Genomic DNA, 14,750 nt, shown 5'->3' on the forward strand with positions numbered 1-14,750 from the left:
CTTCCTTCCTTCCTTCCTTCCTTTTTGTTGTTTGAACACCTTAATGACTTCCTCTTACTTTTCCCTAAACTAAAAAAATTTTTTTAATATGATTATTATTATTATTATTATTATTGTCAAGAAAAGATTTACTCTGGATAATTATTATGTTTAAATTAAATTTCCGGGATTTTTTTTTTTTTTTAGGGATACGTCATACCTGTTAACATAAGAGTAACCGATGCGAATGATAACGCACCTGAATTTATAAACGGACCATACGTTCTTAATATATCAGAGGTATTAATGATAATAATAATAATTCGATTGTTTTATGTATTAATTATTGATCGTTTTTTTTAGGTAACAGTTATAGGTACGAGAGTTTTACAAGGTATACGAGCTGTGGATAAAGATCAACAGGGACCATTTTCAACGGTGCAATATTCCGTCGTACCTGGTCCTTATTCGGATTATTTTGTTTTTTTAAACGCACTAGAAGGAACTTTGATATTGAGAAAAAGTTTAGATTATGAATCCATAACAAATTTTACTATTAAAATCCGTGCTCAGGTACAAATAATATGTACATAATTGTAAATTTACAGTTAGGATCGATGGATCGATCGATCGATCGATGTATCGAAATTTTGCAACGTCATCATTAATTTTTTATTTACTTTTTAAATAAAGGATTTAGGTTCGCCACCTCAATATAACGATGCAGAAGTTAAAATAAACGTCATCGATGCAGACGATCAAAATCCTAGATTTATTACCGATAGGTATTCAGCCGTTCTACCTTCACAACCTGCCGTAGGTACCAGATTACGTTTAGTACCTTTTGATTTGATTGCAACAGATCAGGATAAAGGAATTAATTCTCCAGTATTTTATTCATTTAATTCAGGTATGGAGTTTTGCAAAAACACACGCACCTAACAAAACCTGAAACCTTTTTCTACCATTTTTGTTTTATTTTGTAGATGGAGTTGATTATCAACTTTTTAGTATAGATCCTGCAACAGGATTCATAACAGTTGCCAAAGAATTAGAAGAAGATGATCTCAATCAGCCAGCGACATTAGTAGTTCGGGTAAATTCCATTTTTTTTTATTAAGTTGTCGATCCTGATTATATGATAATAATAATAATAATAATAATTTTTTATATAATTAATCAGGCAACGCAAGTAGATAATAAAGATAGGTACGCACTTGCAACGGTTACAATATCCCGTAAGGGAGGCGGAGTTCAAACTCTTCATTTTCTCCAAAAACTTTATTTGGCTGGAGTTTTGGAAAATGCACCTGTTAATAGTGTTGTCCTTACAGCTGTTACTAATCGTCCGAGGGACAAAGTGAGTTTTCCAACGACTAAATTTAGTAAAAAAAATTGAAAAAGATTTAAATTAATAATTAATTTTTATATTAGCGCGTTCGTCAATGGCTGGAAAAAGAAGAGGGAGTTTTTGGAGTTAGTAATACTGGAGATATAACACTTCTTAAACCTTTAGATTATGAAACGCGTGACGTTTACGTATTTCGAGTACACGCTACGGATGGTCGAATCGTGTGTTTAATTATTATTATTATTATTATATTGATAACTCTGTGGAAAATTTTGCATTGATAAATAAATAAAATTTAATTAATTTTAGAATGACACGGCATTAGTTAATATAACCGTTTTAAATGTTAACGATTGGGATCCGAGATTTCGATATCCCCAATATGAATTTTTTGTATCTGCAAAAGACCTGGAACCTGGACATGTCGTTGGTACCATCGAAGCAGCAGATGGTGATAGAGGTGATCATTTGACGTTATCATTAAAAGGACCTCATGCTCAGTAAGTTACATATTTTACACTTCATTTGACATATTACAAAAAAAAAAACAAAATGGCGACAATTGCATTTTTATTACAGTTTATTTCGTATTAATAATTCCGGTCAGCTGTCAATAATTTCATCACAAAGTATAAATTCATCGGATGCTCATATAGTAGCCGTTGCTACGGATAGTGGTCTTCCTCCACGGCAAACAAGCGTGCCAATAACGATACATTTTCCTAATAAAATAATCAAAGCTGCCAACACATGGCTTTCAGGGGGTGAAAGTTTTTTAATGATTGGAGTATTTTCAACCCTTTTAATTTTTCTTTTATTAATTATAATTGCACTCGGTCTTTATATACATAAAGGGTTGGTTTTTTTTTCATTTTCATATTTCCCTATTCCTTTGTGACATATACGTAATTTATTATTATTATTATTATTGTTGATAGAAAAAGAAAAAAAAAAGTCGAAGACAGTTCGGAAAAATCAAATTCATCAAGTTCGACAGATTGTAAAACATCCGACAGTTCATCTTCACTATCACCCAATTTAATGGATGTGGATGGTAGAGTTTTCAATGTTGGTACTCTTCCGATGAGGAATCCTCATATACTGCAACCGTTAAAGTAACAATTTTTTTTATAGTACGCCATCTTAAACATGTCGCATCTTAAACATGTCGCATCTTAAACATGTCGCATCTTAAACATGTCGCATCTTAAACATGTCGTCATACACATACATTCTACATTTTTTAGTATAATGTCACGATCCGGTTCGTCTAGAAGTTTAATCCACCGCCATCTACGAAGAGAATAGCTCCGACACCACCACAAATTTCAGAAGAACAAGAATGTACCTGTTCTCTAGGTTCAAGAGAATGGATGAACGGTTCGATTCCAAGAAGAGTAAAAAAACTTAGTTGGGATGATGATAATGATGATAACGTTAACGATAACATTCAGGTAAGTTGAAATAATAATAATAATAATAAATTTTTTTAAATAATAATTTAATCCATTTTTAAGAGAAAAACGTTGAGAAATGATAAAAAAAATTTTTTCTTTTGAAAATACCTGAAATTAATTTTATTTTCAGCGACAGGAAAGGCTATTGTCATACTGGACGATGGTCGTCGCTCCTGATCAATGCACGGAAATATAAAAGACAATTTTATAATAATAATAATAATAATTTTTCCCTTAAAAAAAAAATTTTTTCATTTTTTTAATATTTTTTTTAAATTTTTTTTTGTGTGTGGTTAGTAATTTTAATATATTTTTTTTTTCATTTATCGGGTATTTGGTTTTCACACAAATTTTCATTTCTTTTTTGCACTTAGGAAGAAAGAACAACACTTGGAAAAAATTCTTCTGGGGTTTTTAAGGTAAGATGCGATACACATACACCCACACACACCCACACTTTTCACTTGCTTAAATCTCTTTTAAATTCACGGGTTTTCCGGCTTAGAATTTTTTTTTTTTTTTTTTTGGTTTTAAATTTCCAAACTGTTATAATTGTAATTTTTTTTTTAACGTTTTTAGGTTATAAATGAAAATTTCAATTCATCTTCAATGAAAAAAATTGTGTCGTCACCAAATGATAACGTTAAAATGACCGTTTATTTTTAAATTTATTCAAAGGAAGGAAAAGGAGGAAAAGGAGGAAAAGTAAATTTTATTATTAATAAAAAACGAATTTTACTAAATCGAATCTGAATATATTTAACGTTGATTAAAATTAATAAAATTTAAAACGATATGGCGCCAAAAATTAATAATAATTTTAAACGTATATATATATATATAATTTAATTAATTTTATTTTAATGTAAATAATAATAATAATAATAAAAATAACATAAGATTTACGTATTTGTTGCGATTTCCTTTTTTTTTTTTTTTTCGTTAATTTTTAAATTGTTTTCCTTAAAAATATGATGAAATAAATAATTTTTCTCCTTAACATTTACCATTATTTACATTTAAAAATTAATATCGTGGAACTAACTAGAATAATAAAACATTTAGCGAACTCTTGCGGCGAATATTTTCATCATCTATAACCACTTCGATAAGTAAAAAAAATGGTCGAAATGGAAATAAGAGAGTAAATGTCATCGATTTTTTTTTTGAGGGATATAAAATAAACACGTGAGTAAATTGTAAAAAAAATTTTCAAAAAACAAATTATTAATCGTTATGTTTGAAAATATCTTTTTACAATCATCGTAAAATATTACAACGTGAAATAAAATCAATTTAAAATATTGACGGTTATTTAATAATAATAATAATAATAATAACAAATTCGTTGTAAATAACCGGAATTTGTCAAGTAAAAAAAAAAAAAAAAAAGAAACTTATTATTTGTTTTGTTATTAATTTAAAAAATTGATTGTTGTTAATTAATGTCAGTGTGTTTAATATAAATATTTAATTAAGGACAATAATAATTAAAAACGTAAAACGTAGGGTTTTGTATGGTAAGTACACACACACACACACACATATTTATTTACACTTTTTTTTTGTATTAGCTTATCAAATGTCTTAACGGTTATAATTTAAATTTTATGATTTACAACATTTTCTTTATCGATAATTTTTAAACCCTTCTTCGAAAGATATGAAGGTGGATTTGGTACTTTTTTTTTTATCTAACATATAGATTTTTATTTTATATAAGAATCATCGATAAATGCACTTTCAATATCGATAATATTTATATAATTTTATTCAAAATTAATGTTTATGCCATGTAAATATGATTTTTCTAAAGGAAAAAAAGATGTGGTGAGTCGAGTCTCTTATTACTCAAAGTAAAATCATTTAATAAAATTTTTAATCGACAAACAAACAAAAAAAAAGCATGAAATATCGATATTAATAAAAAAAAAAAAAATGTTTTGCAAGCAATTATTAAATGACTTCCTTATTCGATTATAATTAATTTGTGTTGCAAGTTTTTTGTTTTTTTCTCGAAGGATATAAAGAAAGAAAGAAAGAAAGAAAAAGAATATTTGATAGCATGAAAACAAAAAAAAAAAATTAGTTTCGAATAAGTAATATGATAATGTTATTAAATTTATTTGATTACTTATCGAAAAACAAAAAAAAAAAGTTTTTGTTAATATTTTTTTTTTTTTTTTTTTTTTTTTTTTGAAAACTCATTATCATTATTATTTTATTTTTAGTAGGGGTCAGATTTTAAATTTATGTTAAAGCACGTATTCCCGATTTAAATGTGATAATTTTATTGGGAAACCATTTTAAAATAATAATAATAATAATAAAAAAAAAATGTTTCACACAATGAAATGAAAAAAAAATTTCTATTTTTTGTTTTTTTGTTTTTTTTTTTTTTTTTTCTAAAAAAAAAGAGAGAAAAGATGGAATATAATAGTTCCCTTATTCATAATGTAATAATAATAATGATAATGGTAATGATAATGATAATGAAATTTTTTGTATTTTTATTCAATCATTGTGTTCATTCATTTTTTTTTTTTTTTTAAATTTAGAATAATGATTGATAATCATTGGTTTATGGGTAAAAATAATGATATAATTTCCCCCTCCTCCCTCCCCCTATGGAAATCATGTTTCAAAATGACTAGAATAATAATAATAATAATAATAATATTTAAAGGAAAAAAAGAAAAGAAAAGAAAATTTGAATAAGAATTCAGTTGAAGGTTAAATGCGGTTGCACCTTAGAAATGCAAACAGGAGATTTTTTTTTTTTTTTAAAAAAGATGTCATTTTATTATTATTATTATTATTTACATATATTATTTTTATTTATTTTTTATTCAAGGTCGGTTTCATTATTATTATTAACATTATTTAAAAAAACGTTATTGATGAGTAAAAAAAAAATCAATCGATGTTTCTTCTTACTATTGAATTTTTTATGTTTATTAAAAATCGATAAACTTTTTTTCTTCGTGCATTTTCAATTTTCTTTTTCTTTTTTTTTGTTTTCGTTACGTTTTAAACGTATTTATTATTATTATTATTATTATTATTATTATTATTATTATTATCAATCGCGACGAATTCGTCTTGTTGTTCGTCTCGAAGCTTTTCCGAGGTTTCTAACCGCCGAATATCTGTTGATGCTGCTGCCCGATGGATAGGTTTCGTCTCGTTGTAACCTATGACGTCATAATAATTCTTGTAAGTGTCTCGCTGAGACGAGTTATTTCCTGTCAAGGGGCTCTGATATCTGTAGAGTGGCCAGGAACTGGAAAAGTGAGGAGATTCACAACCTTGTCAAGAGCTGACTCAGGTCGACAGTAGTGTGTGTGTGCGTGTGTGCGTGTGTCTCACTGTAATGGACCAACTAAGTAGAGTCTGACTGACGGACGAACACACTAGACTAAATCTGTATATAATTGTTTAATGTCTAGGGGATGAATAGGGTACCTATTCCTTCTCTCCCATTTAACGGAATAATCGTGTTATTAACCATTACATAAATCATCATTATTATTAGTTAAAAAAAAAAAAAACGGGGGAGAGGGGAAGAGAGAGAGAGTGAGAGAGATAAATCGCGTATGTAGTTTTGGGTTTTTTTGTTTTCTTTTTTTTGCTATTTTTTTTCCGCGAATAGAGAGGTACATTTATATAATAATAATGATTATTATTATTATTATTATTATTATTATTATTATTATTGTCGTCATAGTCGTCGTAATAAATATACGGTGGGAAAAAGAAAAGGAAAGGAAAGGAAAAAGAAAAAATTCCGAAAAGTTGGGTTTTTTTTATTTATTTTTACATTATGGAAAATTTTCCTTATTATTATTATCATTTTGTTTAAAAAAAATAAAATTTTTGTTTTTTTTTTTTTTTTTTTGATCTTTTTCCACGCTTGTTTTTTTTATGAGTAAAAATAATAATAATAATAATGAAGGAGAAGGAGAAAAAAAATGTTTTTTTTTCTCGTTGCCTGAATTGAATGATTTGAATTTCATTTTCCCCCCGTCTCCCCTTCCTCCCTCCCCGAATAATAATATTCGAAGGTAGTTTTAGCCCTTCTTCTTTTGCTCCTCCTCCTTCTCCTCCCGATCCCCCCGTTCCCAATAATTTATCCCGCATTTTTTTTTTTTTTTTTTTTTTTTACTGTCGGGGGAAAAAGAGAGAGAAAAAAATAAAATTGAATCAATCTAAAGTTTTATTATTATTATTATTATTATTTCTATTATTATCATCATTATTATTTAATGGAAAAGTCGTGTTCGTTCGTTCATTTTCACGAGGTTTTTTTTTTTGTTGTTGTTGGTGCGTTTAATCGTCTGCTTTTAATTTTAATTTCAAAATTAAATTTTTTTTTTTTTTTCGAAAAGGGAAAGACTAAAAAAAAATTATTATTATCATTATCATCATTATTATAGGAGAGAATGTTATTGATGTGACAGGTCGTTAAAGTTAAAATGATTGATTGATTAAAAAAAAAAAAAAATTGCTGTTGGAAAAAATGAAAAACCGGAAGGAAAAAGGAAAAAGAAGAAAAAGTAGGAGGATTAGTTACAAACAAATATGGCGGACGAAATAATAAATTTTCCATTTTCCATTTTTTTTTTTTCAGAGACTAAAAAGTAGAAAAATGAGAGAGTCGTTATTAATTATCATTATTTACGACGATGAGTTTTGAATGAATTTTCCTTTTTTTTTCCTTTTCAGATGTCTCAAAGGAAAAATTTTAATAAGGAAAAAAAAGGCAAAATTTTGATGAACGATCTCATAAAGTGATCAATCCATGTTGCTGTCGGTGCCAAAATTTTAATTATTATTATTATTAATATCGTTAAAAAAAGAAAGAAGAAAAAGAAAAAGAAGGAAAAGAAGAAGAGGAAAAAGAAGACAAAGGAAAGACGAACTAAGAAAAAAAAAAAAAACAAAAGAAAACAAAAACGATATCACAGGAAAAAAAATTCAATGATTTGATTTATTCGTTTGACGTCGATTATTATTATTATTAACATCGTCATCATCGTCATCATCACTGTCAATTAGTTTCTTCTGCTTTGCAAGTAAGTAAACAATAATAATAATAATAATGATAAATGTATAATTTTCATTCGTGAGTAGGGGAGATGAAAAACGACGTAGATTTTTTTTTTTAATTTTTTTTTGACAATCAGATGACGTCACGACGAAAACGAAAAAATAAATTTTAAAAAATATTATTATTATTATTATTATTATCGTATTGATTTTCCGGGGGGAAGGGGGGGGGGAAATTTATTGGAAAAAGGTCGATTTAAAAAAAAAAAAAGGAAAATTATGGACGTGAGAAAAAAAAAAGAAAAATTTTTTTTTATTTCTTTACGTTTCGGTTTCATTTAAATAATATTTTTCTTTCCGCCGTTTTGTCCTTTCGTCCGCCATCTTTTTTTTTTTTTTTTATATTCATTTTGTGTGTTCGATGGAGGTGGAGTGGGGGGGGTGAAGAGGGGGAGGAGCTTAGAATAAAAAAAAAAAAATTTCGTGGAATCAGACGGGAGCTTTTGTCATCATCCCACCACCCCACCGCTTCATTCTAATTTTGTTTTTCTTTTTTTTTTTTTTTTTGTAACGGATTAAATTTTCTTAATTTTCTTTTGGATTTTCCCGCAGCGTCATTTCTTTATTTAATTAAAAAGAAAATCTTTTTTCTTTTCTTTTTTTTTTTTTTTCGAGGGCCTTAATTGTTTCCGTCATTTTGTTTTCTTTCTTTTTTTTTCTTTTTTTTCTTTCTTTCTTTTCGAACGAACCCTGGAAAAGTGCTTTTTAAATGACGTCATGCGGAAAGGAAATATATATTTTAACGTCATTTCCGCTCTCGGTCGAAACGCATTTTCTTTGTTTTTTTTTTTTTTATCTTTTTTTTTCTTTCCCGGAAGGATAATAATTTTCCTTGTTGTTTGTTTGTTTGTTTGTTTTTCTATTAAGGATTTTTTTTTTTGTTTAAAATGGCGGACGGGGGTAATTTCTCTTTCGCATCCTTTCTCCCCCTCGCCCCTCCCCTCCCGCCTCTTTTTCCCTTTCCATTTTTTTTTTCAATTTTCCTCTCGTAATAACAACATACGTGTTCCCGTTTTGATCGATAGATTGATCGATCGATTAATCGATCGATAGATCGATCTATCGTTTTGTTTTTTCTTCTTTGTTTGTTTGGTTTTTCTTCGAGTGAATTTTCATTTAAAAAATTAATTCCAGGTCGAAGAGTAAATAAGAGTAGATAAAAGTTTAAAAAAAAAAAAAAAAAAAAAAAAAAAAAAAGATGAAAACGAATACAGGAAAAGTTCGAAAAAGAAAATCTAGCGAAACGAAACGGCGAAAATTACGTGGTTCAGGTAGGAGAGGAGAAAAATTTTCCTATATTTTTGTCGAATGATAATAATAATAAAATATTTTCCGACTAATAACCATAATTAATTCTTTTTTTTTTTAATTTTTAATTAAATAAAAGCACGTCGTAGTTTTTTATTAATAATAATAATAATAATAATAATATGCACTCTTTCATGCCTTAATATGCCCTAACAAACAAACGCAACCTCGCAACCCCGGTTTCCGGTACATTATTTTCTATTTGATATTTGGCGGTTTGAAATAAAAAAAAAAAAAAAGGAAAAAAAACCTTTTTCCATTGATTTTCCTTTTCTTTTTTTTTCTTTTCTTTTCTTTTTTTTTTTTTGGTTTGGTTTTTTGTGTTCCAGTTATGAAAATGCTCGCCGTAATGGGATCTAATCCGGAATCTATAAAAGATCAGGTAACGGAATTTCTCGTCACGGGTAGAACCGGAAGGAGAAACGCTATGCCGGATATACTCGGTCCGAACGCAACCGTAACGTCGAGCGATTTACCCCAAAAATTAGAAATGTTAACAACCGTCGGTGAGTTAATTCATTCATTCAATCAATCAATCATCATTATTATTATTTTAAAAAATTTTATCATTATTATTATTATTATTATTGAAGATTCAGAAGCGGGACCTTCGTCGACGCCACCACAAAAAGTACAAGAATCGAACACGAAAGAAGTCGTGGAAAAAGAAAATGATCGCAAAGATTCTCCTCCGGTTAAGAAAGACGGATAGACGATAATAACAAAAAAAAATGAAGAAAATTAAATTTATTAATTAAAAAAAAAAAAAAAAAAAAATTTTTTTTTTTTTTTCGTTACGTATCAAATGTATTTATTTATTAAAAATAATAATGATAATTATTATTATTATTAATTAATTTATTTATTTATTGTTGTTAAGTTGTACTAATAAGGAAAAAAAAAAGAAAAATTAGTTTTAGTAACCTGCTCATAAACAATCGTGTATTATTTATTATTATTATTATTATTATCATTATTATCATTTCGAATATTGTTTTGTGATTGTAACGGTTATCGATGGTTGTTATGGTTGTTGTTGTTGTTGTTGTCGTTATTAAATAACGAATCGATTTATTTTGTGATTCGATCGATCGATACAAATAATTTTTCCCAAAGATTTATTTTATTGATTTTTTTAAATAATAATAATAATAATAATAATAATAATAATAATGATAATGATAATGATAATGATAATTACGTATTGAAAAAAAAAATTTGATATTGTATAAATCGTAAAGTATTTATATATATATAAAACTTTATTATTATAAATAAATGTATTAAAAAATCAATTTCTTATTTCTTTTCGGTACTTATTCATTTATTAATAATAATAATGTTTTCTTCTTTTTTTTTTTATTTAAACAAATAAATAATTTTAAATTTGTATTAAAATATATAAAATTTCGATTGTAATGCTGCCATCTATCGACGAATCAAATAATTATGTGGTAAAAATTTATGGAAAAAGAATAATTTGTTTCTTGTAATAATAATAATAATAAGGGTTATTATTTAATAAAAGGAAAAATGAAAAAAGGAGGAGACTGGGGGAAGGAGGAAGCGCTAAGAAATTTCATTCACTCATCATTATCATTATTATTATTTCTAAGTAAAATGTTACAATAATAGTCATCATTAAAAAAAAAAAAAATGTACATAAAAATAAAAGTTTTAATGACGAATTAAATAATATGTATGTATATATGTACTTATTACTAATAATAATAATAATAATAATAAAAGAAGAAATCACGGACCTGGACAAAAGAACAAGGAAAATATTAACTATTAATGGTGCGTTACATCCAAAAGCTGATGTGGATAGATTGTACGTCAGCAGGAAAGATGGAGGAAGAGGATTAAGACAAATAGAAGCGGCATACCAGAATGCCATAATTGGAATGGGAAAATACATAGAATCTCATCAAGGGGACCCTATCTTAGCCCAAGTTATACATACGGAAGAAAAAATTACAAAAAAAAGGAGTACTGAAAAGAACAAAATAAATCGTCAAAGAAAATAAAGCAGGCGAGATAATGGTTACGACAGTAGGTTCATGCATAGTTCTGTATGATCAACAAATCCACACACTGACAGAACTGTGCCAGCTAACAAACCGGAATTTTACTATCCTCAGGCATAAGGCGGAAAAATGGTGTAAATTAATTGAGGTATCCGTGCCGGCGGAAAAAAAACACCAGGCAGCCAAAGAAGCAGACAAAAGGCTGAAATATAGAAATTTGGAAATTGAAATAACCAGGATGTGGGGAACAAAAACAAACGATTCCGGTCATCGTGGGAGCATCACTGGGAGCCATGCCACCCCATTCAATGAAAGGAAATTTAAAGGAGATTTTGAAGACCCTAAAGGAGGAAACTATCCAGGAAATCGCACTATGTGGGACGGCCCACATTCTTCGGAAAATACTCTATAAATAGCACCACCGAAATTTGAGTATTTGCCCCTAAGGAATCGGGTAGAAACCTGGGATAAATGCTTAAAAACCCCGACAAATAAGAGACTTGTCGTGTTTAAGAGTGACCGTAATAATAATAATAATTAAAATTGAATAAGTTGACATGCGTTTACATCATGTCAACTTATTTAATTAATTTTTAATAATTTTATTTAGTGATTTAGTTATAAAAAGTTATGTATGTATCAAAAGTTTTGTAATTTAGTCTAATTTATTGTAATAAATTATTTTTTTTATATTAATTACTTGTTTTTTATTTTGTACTCCTTATTTTAAATGCATTGATTGAATTTTATTTTACCCTTTACCTCCTTGGATCTTATGTTTTACGGATACATCGGAAAAAATTTTCGATTAAAAATTAAGTTAAAAATGACATTGAGCGCGAAAATCCAACGTTTACGATTTATTCTAAAGTAGGTCGACCTTGAATCCAAGGCCATTAGTTTTAAATTTCAATTTTGTGAAAATTTTCATGGTCACGATTTTTCAACCAAGGTCGACCTTGAATCCAAGGCCATTAGTTTTAAATTTCAATTTTGTGAAAATTTTCATGGCCACGTTTTTTCAACCAAGGTCGACCTTGTTTACTGTTTACGCTAAGTAGGACGACCTTGTATATTTTACCTGGCACACATTTTATTTTAAGCGGGAATCCATTGTTTGAATTTTATTTTTTTCTATACCTCCTTGGGTATTATGTTTTTCTGATACATTTGGCCAAAATTTTCGATGTTTTTTAGGTAGAAAATTAAAATTTGTATGCTGTGAATAAGGATGTACATTAAGGACGAAAAAAAAAAAGAAAAAATTTAATTCACAATAATAAATTATATTTTTGTTAAAATTAAATTTTTTTATGTCTTTTTTTCCCATAATTATTCAACATGTAATTTTATGCAATAAAATTAAAATAAATAAATAAATTGAAAAAAAAAAAAAAAAGTTTACATTTTTTCATTGGGGGGGAGAGAGGTTAAATTTACAATAAAACTTAAAACGATAAAATCATACAAGAACAAAGGGCGTTCAAATCAATTTTTTTTTCTGCACGATCACAATAAGTTTAATAACAATAATAATAATAATATTTTGTTTTAACTCGAAACGCGTTTTCATATAAAATAAAATAAAACTTGACTTATTATTATTGTTGAATTACATTTTATACTTATTTTAGTTTTTCTTATACTTTGACTAACATTAATAATAATAATAATGATATTGATGACAATATCGACAGTGATAATAATAATAAAATTACCTAAAATCAATCTATCGAGTCATGAAATTAAAATAAAAAATTTAAAAAAATAGCATTTTTTTAGATTATTATTTCTCTTAACCTAATTCATTTTTTTCTCTTTTATCCTCTCTCTACCCCTCCCCCCCGCAAACGACGACGTCATTTCCGTTTTACACGAAAAACCAAAAAAAAAAACTTAAAAAACGAAAAGAAAAACTCGAATTTCCCAAGCATTGTGCGCTGCGAAAATCATTTCGACCGAATTTTTTTTTTTTTTTTTCTATTTTCTTCTTCCTTTTCCTTTTCTTTACCTTTTTGTTTCTTCTTTTTCCACCACCTCCTCCTCCTCCTTCTTCTTCTTCTTCTTTTTTCCTCTTTCCAATCAATCATCTTCGTCTTCGTCATCGCTATTCGTGTACTTTGGTTGAGTTTTCCTCCTTCTCGTGCTTCCTCTTCCTCCTTTTCAACTTTTTATATTTATTTTCATTCTAACGGATTCCGATTCGGAATTTCCATCCTCGTCTCCTCCGTCTGAAAATTTAAAAAATCCAAAATAAATAAAATTCAACGAACAAAAATCCTTTTTTATGCGATTCTCTCATCACCTTTATCCTCATCCTGTTCCAATCTTTGTCTCGCGTTCGTAAACACGGATTGAAGGACGATCGAATCTTCGTGTATGAGAGAAGGTTCTTCGTTGTATATTTGAGCATTTTTACACATTTGAGTAAAATCCTTTTCCAAATCGTCAAAATCCGAATACTGAAACAACAACGACAAGAGTCAGAATGAAACTTTTCCCCCCCCCAGCTTACTTTTCCATCTTCTATCCTGTTAAATATTTTCTTTATATCCAAAGGTTTTTTTATTATGTCGTAATAATCCGGTAATTTATTACCGTCGATTTTCATTGCGCTCCGAGCTGCTTTCCTACAAAGTTGAAGCAAAGCAAAATGTTAATCGTCACGAAATGTCACGTGATAAAAATTCTAACAGCTAATAATGCCAATTATACCTGTTTTCTCTTTCTTGAAGAATTGTGAGAATATCTAATCCCGTGGGTTTAGGTATTGCAGTGACTCGATATTGTTTGGCCGGCGTTTGACCGGGCTGGGGTACGGCCGTCGTTGTTCCAGGTCGCACGGTCGTGGGAGGAAGAGATCCGTGTTGAGGTTAAACGATACCTCCAGGTCCTAAAATATTAAAATTACCGGATTCCCTATGGGATCCTCTTGTTTTCCAAGCATTTCTTAAATTCCATGCAAAATATATGGCAAAAAAAATGTACTTGAAATGCGGCCAATATGAAAACTCACCATAATAAACCATAGGGTAAACCTTGCCACATCATTTTCTCCTGATCTAAGATAAGTCCAAACATCATGAAAAATAATCATTTTCCTTTTTTCATAAAACTCTTTAGTTTTAGGAGAAAAAAACTGGTCCAATGCAGTTTTGACCTCATTGTTGTTTTGGAATTTTTGTCCGTTCAAAAAATTTTTTAGGGATCGGAAAAAATGATAATTATTTGGAGCTAGTTTGGGACTATATGGAAGGTGCAGCAAAACATCCCAGCCTAGCTCCAGTAGTTTTTGTCCAGTGGCTAAAGATGGGGAGGGTCTGGCATTAGCGTGGTGAAAGACAATTTCTTTGCTACTGGCTAGCTCCGATCGTTTTTCTTGGACGGTATCATTTAAATTTGTCAATTTTCAAATGTAAACCTCTGAATTTATGGTCTGACTTTGTGGCAGCAGCTCAAGTTGACTGTGCCTTTGTAATCCCACCAAAATGATAACAATAACTTTTTTGGTGAATG

General features: G+C 28.4%; 3 protein-coding genes across 3 annotated transcripts in view; 2 read left to right on the forward strand and 1 right to left on the reverse strand.

The window, feature by feature from the left end:
• The window catches only part of Phum_PHUM489430 (uncharacterized protein), a gene marked incomplete at both ends in the record, with an annotated part of 4,398 nt that extends 1,415 nt beyond the window's left edge, over positions 1-2,983 (forward strand). The window contains 11 exons of the mRNA XM_002430487.1: positions 187-279; positions 343-552; positions 673-889; positions 966-1,075; positions 1,163-1,339; positions 1,414-1,551; positions 1,640-1,830; positions 1,910-2,185; positions 2,269-2,398; positions 2,605-2,784; positions 2,918-2,983. Coding sequence (XP_002430532.1) covers positions 187-279; positions 343-552; positions 673-889; positions 966-1,075; positions 1,163-1,339; positions 1,414-1,551; positions 1,640-1,830; positions 1,910-2,185; positions 2,269-2,398; positions 2,605-2,784; positions 2,918-2,983 — 1,788 coding nt within the window. The remainder of the gene's footprint in view (positions 1-186; positions 280-342; positions 553-672; positions 890-965; positions 1,076-1,162; positions 1,340-1,413; positions 1,552-1,639; positions 1,831-1,909; positions 2,186-2,268; positions 2,399-2,604; positions 2,785-2,917) is intronic.
• A 6,111-nt stretch (positions 2,984-9,094) lies between these two features.
• On the forward strand, positions 9,095-9,916 carry Phum_PHUM489540 (cAMP-dependent protein kinase inhibitor beta, putative; the record flags this gene model as incomplete). The annotated part of the gene is made up of 3 exons (XM_002430488.1): positions 9,095-9,167; positions 9,534-9,710; positions 9,798-9,916. The coding sequence occupies 3 exons, from the start codon at positions 9,095-9,097 to the stop codon at positions 9,914-9,916; spliced, it is 369 nt and encodes a 122-aa protein (XP_002430533.1).
• Positions 9,917-13,397: 3,481 nt separating this feature from the next.
• Phum_PHUM489550 (uncharacterized protein) lies at positions 13,398-13,845 on the reverse strand (the record flags this gene model as incomplete). Its single annotated transcript, XM_002430489.1, has 3 exons — positions 13,398-13,465; positions 13,540-13,696; positions 13,750-13,845. The coding sequence occupies 3 exons, from the start codon at positions 13,843-13,845 to the stop codon at positions 13,398-13,400; spliced, it is 321 nt and encodes a 106-aa protein (XP_002430534.1).
• Between the last annotated feature and the right edge of the window lie 905 nt (positions 13,846-14,750).

This window comes from Pediculus humanus, genomic scaffold (genome assembly GCF_000006295.1).
Source record: "Pediculus humanus corporis 1103172108259 genomic scaffold, whole genome shotgun sequence".
Lineage (NCBI taxonomy): Eukaryota > Metazoa > Arthropoda > Insecta > Psocodea > Pediculidae > Pediculus > Pediculus humanus.